At 49.2% G+C, this 12,141-nt stretch overlaps 1 protein-coding gene across 1 annotated transcript in view; it reads right to left on the bottom strand.

Moving 5' to 3' along the window:
* The window catches only part of KRT3 (keratin 3), a 5,882-nt gene extending 1,819 nt beyond the window's left edge, over positions 1 to 4,063 (bottom strand). The window contains exons 1-7 of the mRNA XM_010857888.1: positions 3,631 to 4,063; positions 3,410 to 3,564; positions 2,155 to 2,375; positions 1,553 to 1,613; positions 1,125 to 1,220; positions 679 to 843; positions 136 to 261 (exon numbers count right to left, since the gene is read on the bottom strand). Coding sequence (XP_010856190.1) covers positions 136 to 261; positions 679 to 843; positions 1,125 to 1,220; positions 1,553 to 1,613; positions 2,155 to 2,375; positions 3,410 to 3,564; positions 3,631 to 4,063 — 1,257 coding nt within the window. The remainder of the gene's footprint in view (positions 1 to 135; positions 262 to 678; positions 844 to 1,124; positions 1,221 to 1,552; positions 1,614 to 2,154; positions 2,376 to 3,409; positions 3,565 to 3,630) is intronic.
* Positions 4,064 to 12,141: the final 8,078 nt, after the last annotated feature.

The following is a 12,141-nucleotide window of genomic DNA, read 5'->3' on the forward strand; positions in this document are numbered from 1 at the left end:
TGTCTTTGAACTCCTTGAAGGCCAGTGCTGCCTGAGATGACCCCAGAAGTCCCCTCCCCCGGCCTAGGAGTTCTGCGATCCTCGCCCCCACCCCTCACCCATCAGCCTAGACAGCAGCCTCCGTGGCTGTCCCACCTGCTTCTTGACATTCTCGATTTCAGCCCGCAGCCTCTGGATCACCCGGTTGAGCTCCGAGATCTCACTCTTGGTGCTCTTCAGGTCATCCCCATGCCTGCCAGCCGTGGTCTGCAGTTCACCCAGCTGGAGAATAGAAGGGACAGTCAGGTGTTGATGCAGCTTTGCCCGCGTGTTTCTCCATCCCTAACGTTACCCAGCCAAACTCGAGGTACTTAGTAAGCACTGTGTCTAAATGACATTGAATTATGTTTCTACAGGGACATCTCTGAGGCAGCAGGGAAGAGAACATCTGGTTTGTTGTTCTCCCACCCCTCGATCCCTGAGCAAGCTGGAGTGGGTTCCATGTGGTCTGGCAAGGGACAGTGGAACCACTTCCCCCTAGGGGGCAGCACTTTCTGTAACTGAACAACCTTGACAGGATGTCTCCAAAGAGGAGAATCGAGAGGGGCCACCCAATGGCCACCACCCAGCCATCCATCCCATGGACCACAGCCTCCCTGGGACCTTCAGTGAATCCTCTGAGAGGTGCCTGGATCTCACCTTGGTCTGATACAGGGCCTCGGCCTCGGCCTTGCTCCTCTGGGCAATCTCCTCGTACTGGGCCTTGACCTCGGCGATGATACTGTCCAGGTCCAGGCTGCGGTTGTTGTCCATGGACAGGACCACGGATGTGTCACTGACATGGCTCTGCATCTGGGACAGCTCCTGCCAACGCAGAGGGGCCTGTTCACTGTTGGGGCCTCTACAGCCAGCACACAGAAGCCCAAGAGGCTCCTGATCAACGGACCCATCTGCTGAGTCAGCTTGGAAGGTGGATCGGCTCCGCCCTGCCTGCCAGCCTCTCAGAGACCCCATGCTTGCAGTTCCTCCTGGGAAGCCCCAACAAGAGGCCTTATCTCAAGGCTCAGTCTTCCTGGGCCTTACCTATCAAATCTGAAAATATCTCACCCTCTCTCTTGCCCCCTCTTAGTAGGAAACATCCTCACCATATCATAGAGGGTCGTCAAGAAATTGATCTCATCTGTTAAGGCATCCACCTTGGCCTGAAGCTCCACCTTGTTCATGTAGGCAGCGTCCACGTCCTGAGAAAGACAGATAAACACTTAAAGGCATTATTCCTCCAAAGAATGCACAGCAAGCTTCAGCCACAGCAAGACCAGTACTTGTCCAAGGCTGGTCCCCACGTGAAGGATTCACATCAAGGGGGTGGCGGAAGTTCAGTCCTACTCAAAAGCTAAAAAATGAATGAACTGACTCCTTGAGGCATCTCTCCAGACTAAGATGCACTTGGCTTTTATTTTTGGTTCCAACTGCCTGAACTTGGCAGCTCTGTGGCAGTGGAGTAAGGATTCCCCACAGCCCAGATGGAAACCAGTGCCTACAAGCCCTAGAAACCTCACACTACAGCCCTTACCTTCTTCAGGGTCACAAATTCATTCTCAGCAGCTGTGCGCTTGTTGATCTCATCCTCATATCTGTAAGAGTTAAAAGGAAATCACTGTTTGCAGTATGAGGTAGTCATAAACGTCACTGTTCTCTGAAACTCTGAAAGTACCTCTCTTCTGTCCTCTGTCCCCCTCCTGCCCCTCTTAAATAAACACACCCTCTCACTGTCCCCCTGTTAGTTAGAAGGACCAAACATTCCCATTCATTCAGGCAGACTGGGTTTAACACGGAAAGTAAGTCCTGGGAAACCCCTCCATCCCCAGTAGACTGGATGCTTGGTCACCACCCTGTGAGTTGTCCCAGCATCCTTCAGATCCTACAGCCAGGATCTTCCCCAGCCTGGCTCATGATAAGGTGCTTCTTCAGCTCTAGCCTTCTAATTTTCTTAGTAAAGGACTATCCTTTAGGAAAGAAAGTGAGGAGGAACCCAGTGAACCAAACTGTCCGCTATGAAGATATAGGAAAGTGGGATAAGTGACAGCCCTCTCAGTGGGCAAGGGGAACGCAGTGAAAGCTGGGATTCCGAGACAGGGTCCCCCCAGCATCTTCCCACACGCGCCTGCCACTCACTTCTTCTTAAAGTCTTCCACCAGGTCCTGCATGTTCCTCAGCTCTGAGTCCAGGCGGCCTCTCTCCCCCAGAATGCTATCCAGGTAGCTCCGCAGGGAATTGATGTAGTTCTCAAAAAGGGGCTCGAGGTTATTGGTGCCTGTGATGGGATGTGTGCCCTGCTGCTGGAGCAGGCTCCACTTGGTCTCCAGGACCTTGTTCTGTTGCTCCAGGAACCGTACCTGAAGTGCATTTGAGAGAAGCAAACTCAGGCAGCGCTTGGAGCAGAGGGGCCTTGCCTTAGGCAGAGCTGGGTGTCTGCATCTCCCCATCTCCCCACACAAAGGCCTAGAAAGCTCCCGCTGTGGCTGGAGTGGGTATGGTCAGACTATCACAGCAGTCAGGCCATTGAAGATGCAAGACGGCTTCCTTACAGAAGCAGGAGAAATGGGAGGGGAAACTGGAAGTAACCCCTGCCTGGAAGCGAGAGACGTGACCCTTCAGTATTCCTGGGGACTTCATGATTCTAGCCCAATTTCAGAAACACAGAGCATACTGCAAGAAGGTGCTTAAACCTCAACAGCATTGTTTACATCTAAGACACCATTGATGCCCCACTGATATTCACTTCAAAGGATGTGAATGGCTAGGAACTGACACAGTTGAAATGCTACTGTCATCGTTGTGACAGGAGAGAGACAGCCAGTGTGAGCTACCCTGCTCTGGAGGTCCCTGAGCACCCTCTTCTTCCCGATGAGGTTGATTGGGGTGCAGACTGAGTTTCTAGGGTCTCAGCAGCCCCTTGGGACTCAGGTTCCCCCTTGAGCCTCTTAAATTCCTTCACTAAGGTGCCTGCCTCCTTTGCCTGGCACATCACCATAGAGAAAAGAGGCCTCCTGGAAAGCCCCAGAGGGCAGCTCATGTTTGAATAGCCCCCAGTTCTGGGTCAGACCCTTGCCTGTCAGAGGCCATGACCCCCACCCTGCCCTGCCAGCACTACCTGCCAAGGCTGGATAAGGGGTGGGAGCCTTGAGCAAAGAGGCAGACAAACAAGACTTGGGGATGTGGGGATCCAAATAGGGGGCCATCATCTTTCCCAATCACATGACCACATGGGCAGGTTCATCAGCCCTGAACATCCTCATAAGAGCCAAGAATGCTGCCTAACCCTTCCCCTCAAGCCTGGACCACTCCAGATTGATCCTAAACACTGTATGTAAATATCAAACTCAAAGGCTCCAACCTAGGAATGGGGGCCGCATCAGGGCTTCCTCACCTTGTCGATGAAAGAGGCAAACTTGTTGTTGAGGGTCTTGATCTGCTCCCGCTCTTGAGTCTTTACTTGCCCAATCTGGGGGTCAATCTCCACATTGAGGGGCTGCAGGAGGCTCTGGTTGACAGTCACTTCCTGGATTCCCCCAGGGAAGCCACCTGGACCAAAGCCACCAGGGCCAAAGCCACCGGGTCCACCAAAACCACCAAGTCCACCAAAGCCACCAGCCCCACCAAAGCCACCAGCCCCACCAAAGCCACCAGCTCCTCCAAAGCCACCAGCTCCTCCAAAGCCACCAGCCCCACCAAAGCCACCAGCTCCTCCAAAACCACCTCCCATTCCTCTGCCACCACCAAAGCCACCTCCATAACCACCTCCGTAGCCACTCCCAAAGCCACTGACACAGCTGCTGCGCCCTCCTCCAAAGCCACCAGCCCGGGAGCCGGCCACGCTGATGGAGATGCTCTTATTGCCACCCAGGTTGTAGAGGCTGCGACTGCCAAAGCCACCTGCTCTGCTCCGGAACCCAAAGGCCCCTCCGCCGCCTCCCCCAGAGCGGGCCACGCAGCTCATCCTGCTACTGCCAGAGACCACGGCAGAGCGGCCTGAGAAGCCCTGGCTCCCGCCACCAGATGTCTTGCGGACTTGTCTGTTCATGGTGAGCAAAGTCGGTGAAGGGAAAGTGCAAGAGTTAAGCAGGGCCACTCAGAGCCAGAGGAAGAGAGAAGCAAACTGAAGACCTGTGCAGGATAAATCCCTTTATATACATCTAGGAGGCTGCTAGGCTCAAACGAAGGAGAGATAATTAATCTCAAGTAGTCATGGGTTGGGTTTGCCTTCCAGGCAATGTTAGTTTTGAGCTACTAAACACACCTTAAAAATAATCTGAAATGGTGAAAGTGCTAAGGTGGCAGGCTTACCTGGCAGGGGGAGGTGCCTGACTTGGCCCCGTGCTTGGGCATGGCCACCTCCTAGCTTTGTCTGGCAGGACCCAGGAGGCACACTAATCTGTCTACTGGCCAGCTGTCCTGGGTCCTGCCACAGCTGGGCTCAGCTCTGGAAAGGATGGAGTGGAAGGTGGGTTGGAGAGGTTCTGGTTGTCTGGGTGGTGGAGACGGTGAAGCCTACCCAAGGGCTCATGGAAATATCTCAACAGGAGGGGTGATAACAGTCTATTCCTCAGACTGCACATGGCCACGGAGCACCCACTGTGTGCCCAGCTCTGTGCTGGATTTGAGGATGAAATGATGATCTCTCCTCTTCCCTTCCTGGAAACAAAGCCCAGAACCATCACAAAGCTGCCTCTTGGGTTCCCCCTGTCTCCTAAGCTGTGGTCCAGGAGGCTGTAGCATTTGGATTCACAACTCTTCTTGAAAAAGGGGAGGGAATTAACACTCTGTGCTTTGATAAGCCGTCAGCAAAATTCAACAAGCCAGTTCATTTTGAAAACTTCCCAGGAAAGCCATACACTATTCCCTATCTTCAGAACATCTCTAAAGCTTCCTTTCTTGTTCCCCCCATTTTTGGCATCTCCCTGGTTTCAGTCCAAGTCCCAGACGGCTGGAAATTCAAACATCAATTATACCACAAATGTGACACCTATTGACAGATGACCTAACTCATCTCAGGCACTGGATGAGCCACTGGAGACAGACACAGGAACCGTTCTCTGTGTCGGAAGGGGACAAGTGCTCCTGGGGGGGTCTGTGGCCTCAGTGTCAAGACACCGACCCCCCACCCCCACCCCCAGCCTCAGGAGTCCAGGCCCAGCAGGGCCGCTAGCACTGTCATACGTGTCTGACTCCGAAAATCTGAGAATCTGCCAGTCTAAAGTTTTTCAGAGGCTTGGGGACTGGGCTTGGCTTGTTCAAGAGGAAAGCCTTTCTGCGTAGGTTTGGAGCCTGCCAAGTCAGCCATGGATTGCTCCAGCACAAGACTTTTTCCTTCTGTCTGCTGCACAGATGGCCCTGCTCCGGGTGTGGCCTGTGTGGCCTGGCAGGAGCCTCCTCAGAATGGCGGAAAGGAGAGAAGGACAGTGGATTCTTCAGCGCTCACTGGGCTGGGCTGGGGATGGCCCACGTGCGAGGAAGTGATACTCTCTTCAGTGGCCTGATTCTCCCATCTGTCCTCTCCCTACGTCGTTACCTCCAGGCTCTGCAACATCGCGGTCCCTCCCGCGGAATGAAGCCATAAACTTCAGGAGCTTACAGTCTTGTCAAAATACTGGACCCTCTGGTTCTTAGCACAGCACTGTGCCAATAATAGATGCTCCTAAAGGTTGGTTGGTTGAATGAATGATCAGTCACTCAGTGGAACAATCGATGAATGAATTAAGCCTGTTTGCTGGATTAAAGCCAAATAAAACTAGTCAAAGTTTAATTGAAATCCCATTACATAACGTCCTGGAGAAGGAACCGGCAACCCATTCCAGCACTCTTGCCTGGAAAATTCCAAGGACAGAGGAGCCTGGCGGGCTATAGTCCATGGGATCACAAAGAGTCAGACATGACTGTGTGACTTTCACTATCTTTCTTTACATAAGGCAGTCCAAGCTAACAGAGATGATCTCAACATAAAGAATCCAGACCTCTTGAATTTGGTGTTCAGATTTAAGAAAATATATGTGCAAATGAGTGGCATCTCCTCTCCTCTGCAGTAAAAAAAAATTAAAAAGGCTATAGAATCACAGTATCAAGAATCAGTTGAAGAATCCATCACAGAATCACATTGAAGTTGACTGGGCCTTTGAGTCACATAATCTGCCTCCCACCCAGTACTGGGATTCCCTCTGCAACAGGTCTGACTTACACCCCTCATCTTCCACAACTGCTACCCAAAGGATTATTGGCAGGAGAAATTAGCTCAGGGCCCAGAAGGTGGCTGTACACACACCCTCCTCAGCTTTGCTCCCTCAGAGAAACCAGAGTTTAAAAAATGAACCAAACTCAGAGCTGGACTAGCCTCTCCCCATGACTAACCATGACCAAGGCTATTTAAATTCTCTGTGTATCAGCATTATTAACCGATAAAGATGATCAGTAGTCTCTACCCTTCTGGTTCTCATAGAATAATAGATGGATGAGTTTTATGAAACGCATAGCAAAAATTAGGTCATATTTTTTTCTCTCTCAGTGTTTAAGTGTATGTACTTTAGAGCCAAATAGACCCGGCTTTGATTTCATTTTTTTAAGTATAGTTGATTTATAATGTTGTGTTAATTTCTGCTGTATAGCAAAGTGATTCACCTATACATATATATATATATACATTCTTTTTTAAATTCTTTTTTTACATTATGATTTATCACAAGATATTGAATATATTTCCCTGTGATGTACAGTAGGACTTTGCTGTTTATCCATTCTACATTTAATAGTTTCCATCTGCTAACCCCGACTTCCCAATCCATCTCTCCCCTGCCCCCTCCCCTGTGGCAATCACAAGTCTGTTCTCTGTTTTGAATCTCAGCTTTGTCTCTGTGTGTCTGTGAGGAAATTCATTAACCTCTCTGTGCCTTGGTTTCCTTATCTGTAAAGTTAAGTTGCTAAAAATACCTCTCTCATAGTCATCATCACATCCAGAAAGTACCTAGCACAGTGTAAGTGCTCAGCGTCCACTGATATTCTTAGCTATTTTTGTTTACAAACCACATGGAGAATTTCAGCTTTCATACCTGTCAAAAGAATCAACCCAATGAAGTAATGATTCCATTTGCTAATTAACAATTGAGATTCCCCAGGGAGTGTGAGAACAGCATGGGGCCAGATAGCTAGACCCACATCAACTCCATGATGAGATGCAAGGAAGCAGGCCTCAGCGTCTGGCCCAACAAAGAGAAATCCATTAACCAATAAGAGACGTGACATGGACTCTCCAGATTACTATGTGGTAAAAAGAATGGTTTCCAAAGAACTCGCAGTGCAGAAAAGCCAAACATTATAAGACTGTGCAAAACTAAGTCCCAAGTTAGAGATGCTTTGAGAGTATGGAGAATCAGAAACGCAATGAAAAAGGGGAATTGCATGGTAAGGCTTCAGGAAGAGACATGAGCTGGAAATTTCAAAAGGGGCAGAATTTGCTAGACAGAAGGAAAGACATTCCAACCCAGTTGGTCATGAGCCAAGGCTCAGCACGAAAGCAAGCATGGTTAGGTTCAGGACCTGGTGACCCGGGTAGACTTTTGTCATCTGTGGCTACACAACATCTTTGAATGTCTTCCCTTCATTTTGGTCATTTCCCACAGTGAGATCCCTACCTTCTTAGGGTAAAATCCAGGAAACACATTCCCAGACTCCTTTGCAGCTAGAAGCCAGGCCTGTGGCCTGGAACCTTTCAATGAGAGACACCCTCGTGACACCTAGATTCTGATGGAGACATCTGAGTCCTGATGGACGGAGGTGGGGGCTTCCCCAGTGGCTCTGAGGTGAAGAATCTGTCTGCAGTGCAGGAGATGCAAGAGACACAGGTTCAATACGTAGGTTGGGAAGATCCCCTGGAGGAGGGCATGGCAACCCAATCTTGTATACTTACCTGGGGAATCCCATGGACAGAGGGGTCTGGCAGGCTACACTCTATGGAGTCACAAAGAGTTGGACATAACTGAAGTGACTGAGCACACATCCACACACGGACAGAGGTGAAGTTTTGTTACTGCCCCTGAGCATCATTGGTACAGCAGCAATGGTCATAATGTTCGCTCCAGAGCTGCCTCTAGGGGTGGCTGGACATGGTTCCAGGCCGTAGAACCCCCAGAGAGGCCATGAGCAACAATGTGCTTTAATAAATTATTTTCTATTTACATCCCAGGCAGAATGGATGCTCATATATGCAAGTATGAGTGCTGATCAATACAGGGATGAGACAGACCTGGCTAGAGCAGAAAGGGATTGTAGAAGACATAGGGGATGTGGTTGAGACAGGATGGAGGGCCTGCCTTTTGTGCCAAAGAGAATGAGGCTGCTGCATGACCAGGTGTGGGGCCTGAAGTGAAGCAAGGTACCTTTCTGCCCCACACTGGGGCAGATAGAGCCCACTGATCCTAAGTCACATTTTTCATTCCTTCAAGGGAATTGCCTTGGAGAGGGATCTTTGAGAAGGAAAGTCACAACCACCATTGTCATCAGATCTAGAAACTCTCCAACAGGTGGTGGAAGAAATGGGAAAAAAGTTTAATCTATTTTCTTTTTTTAATTGAAGTATAGTCGATTTACAAGGTTGTGTTAATTTCTGCTTTACAGCAAAGTGCATTTAATCTATTATTCTGCACCCGGGATTGCAGAGAAGACGTTGTCCACTAGGGGACGGGGAGCAAAATAGGGATCGGGAGTCCATTAGCAGGACAAGGGTGGCGATTCTGATTGGAGAGTCACCAGGGATGCAAATGATAGAAGAGGAGGAAGCAATCCATGAGTTGAAATTCTTGATGGTTGGGCCCAGCCCTCCAGGCTTGAGGGACCCAGTAAACATTTTGAGAAATCAGAGTTGGCTTACACTCATTTCAGCACCCGGATTATGAAGCTTAAGTAAGTAGCCTAAATACCTTCTCCCTAGAGAAAAGAGTGAGTCACTGTGTTGCAATGTATAAAATCAAAGTCTCATAGGGCTCTGTAGCCAAGAGGCCAGCCAGTCTGTGCCTCTACCTCAGGACAGTCCCGCATACACAAACACACATATACACATGCACACAAGCAGCCTATCCTATTCCGAATGCCCATGGAAGGCAATTCGTCAAATCTTGCTTGCCTAGGCCAGCCAGGCACCACCCTGACCCGAGGAATATCTTCTTAGATCTAGCTTTAATGCCTTCTGATCCAGTGGGAACTGGCCTCCTCTTCATGGGATCAGTGAATTTGGAACCCAACCCTCTCTGGAACTGAAGGCCCCTTTTAACATCAGAAATGATCCTGACCTTCAAAACTTATATTTTCAGTATCTTTTGAGAATGTATTTTTTTACTATGAATTCAGCAATACTTTTAAATAAAACTGCATCTTGTAATCACATGCATTTGAAAATGGTAACACATATATATGAAGACATACTGTTTATTCCCAGGGGGCACTGGTGGTAATGAACCCGCCTGCCAATGCAGGAGACATAAGAGATTCAGGTTCAGTGTTTGGGTCGGGAAGATCCCCTGGAGGAGTAAATAGCAACCCACTCTGGTATTCTCACCTAGAAAATCCCATGGACAGAGGAGCCTGGGAGGCACAAAGAGTCACAAGTGAAGCAACTTAGCACATACTGTTTATTCAGTCTACAAATGTTTGTGTACATGTGGATGCTCAGAACCCTGACAGTAACCCAGCAGCCACCCTAACTGAGGCCTGTCAGCCTCTGTCTCAAACTCCTGCCAACCAGACTCTTCCTCTGCTGGACAGCTCTGTCCCTTAGACAGGCTCATGGTCCCCAGCTGAAATGCCCTGCTGGACTGTGACCCTCCACACTGCTGTTACAGCCAGGCTTCCTTGCCTGTGTCCATCAGCATCTGGTCCTAGCAGGCCTTCAGTGTGGCCTGAAGTGGAATGGATTTGCTCTCATCTGGCCTTTCAGAGTAACACAGACTAGCTTCCTTGGTTTCTGTATTTTCTTCCAACATTAGAAAATACTTTTTGTCCTCTCAGTTACATATCCCCAATTGCTTCTCCCGATCTTCAGGACACATGGTTTCCCTTCACTCCATTTTGCTCTTAAAATCATGGCGTCTAAATAAGATAAAATAATCAGAGGAGGGTAACAACCTATAATGGAAAAGAATCTGAATCATTTTTATTTACACTTGAAAGTAACACAACATTGTAAACTAACTACACTTCAATTTTTAAAAATCAGGGCTGGTATAACGTGCACTGAAACTCTTAGGGGGACACTTGCTGGCTGTGATGCGGGCACCGCTTCTTCCAGTGCAGGGGAAGAGTCTCTGCCCTTCTTTAGCAGTCGGGTCCTATCAATCCTGAGCCGGTGGAGGGGTTAGACGTGGGCTTTACCATGAAAGTCAGGCCATCCTGGGTTTGAAGCCTGGCTCTGCCTCTTACTCACTTACTGTGGGATCTGAGGCAAGATCACACAGTAAACCTTCTAGAATCTCATCTGTCAAATGGAAATAACAGATTAATCTGCCATAGCTGTTGTGAGAATTGAATTAAACAAAGTATGGCAAACATGAAGAATGCGGCCTAGACATTGTTAGTACTCGGGGGACCCTGGCTGTTACTTTGTATTTGTCATTTTATGCCACTTTGGGGTGTACTTCTGTCCTAATACAATAATACAGTCTCTTCTGTTGCTCTGGACAAATCATAGGTCAATTCAGCAAATTGACTGCTCCTGTGATGACCCAGGCACTTCATTTTCTCCATGTTTTCGACTTCATGTTCTTCTTTCTCAGATGCAGAGCATCAGCCCCAATCAGCCTGCCCTGGGGCTATGAATCTTTATTGAACACTTGAGACTTTCCAGTCACTGTGTTCAGGCATCATGAATGCAGTGATGAAGTTCCTGCTCTGCTAGAGCTCACATGCCAGCAACAAACAGACAGTAAAGAAGTAAATACAGGGACTTCCCTTGTGACCCAGGGAAGAGCCCACCTGGCCATGCAGGGGACACGGGTTCAATCCCTGGTCGGGGAACTAAGATCCCACATGCCACAGAGCAACTAAGCCAACTAAACTACTGAGACTGCATGCCACAACTAGAGAAAAACCACACATGATTCAGCAAAGATCTCACAGGCCACAGCTAAGACCCAACACAGCTGAGGACAGTTTCTGGAAATTCAACAGTATTTTCTAATGTTGGAAGAAGTACAACTAAAAGAAGTACTTACTAAAAGAAGTAAGTACACATTATACCAGGCTGTGAAAAGTGCTATAAAATAAAGGCACCAGAAAAAAAGTGGGTAGACATGAGAAGCGGAGGAGGCAATGGCACCCCACTCCAGTACTCCTGCCTGGAAAATCCCATGGACGGAGGAGCCTGGTGAGCTGCAGTCCATGGGGTCGCTAAGAGTCGGACACGACTGGACGACTTCACTTTCACTTTTCACTTTCATGCATTGGAGGAGGAAATGGCAACCCACTGCAGTGTTCTTGCCTGGAGAATCCCAGGGACGGGGGAGCCTGGTGGGCTGCCGTCTCTGGGGTCGCACAGAGTCGGACACAACTGAAGCGACTTAGCAGCAGCAGCAGACATGAGAAGGGTGCTATTTCATTGAGAGTGGTCTGAGCAGACAGCTGAGTGCGGTGAGGTGGCAAGGACATGCAGACACCTGAGTGAAGTGTGCACTGGGCAGAGGAAAGCACATGTGCAAAGGCCCTGAGGCAGGCAGGGGAGGAGTGTGTTGCAGAGCAGCGGGGGACCAGCAGAGCTGAAGCAGAGTGAGGGAGGAGGACAGGCATCAGAGATGAGTTCTGGGGCTGGGGGTGCAGGGCGGGGAGTGGAATCCCATCACACATGTGACTTTGACACGATAAGACTTGCTTTTACTCTGAGAGGCAAAGCCATTGAAGGGTTTCAGCAAAGGTCAGCTACAAGGTGACGGATTCTAGGGGTCAAGGGGGAACTGATGAGATCTACTCCACTTTCCTTACCTTTCAAGACAGAAACCCGCCTTCTGCTTTTAAGTCGCTCACTTCTACCTCCTGGTGGAAGAGGAAACTGAAGGGCCAGCAGCGACAGAACATTCCAGAGACAATCAACAGGGCAGTAAAACTGGATGCAAAGCAAATATACTCCAA

The sequence above is a fragment of the Bison bison genome, unplaced genomic scaffold (genome assembly GCF_000754665.1).
Source record: "Bison bison bison isolate TAMUID 2011002044 unplaced genomic scaffold, Bison_UMD1.0 scf7180017864383, whole genome shotgun sequence".
Lineage (NCBI taxonomy): Eukaryota > Metazoa > Chordata > Mammalia > Artiodactyla > Bovidae > Bison > Bison bison.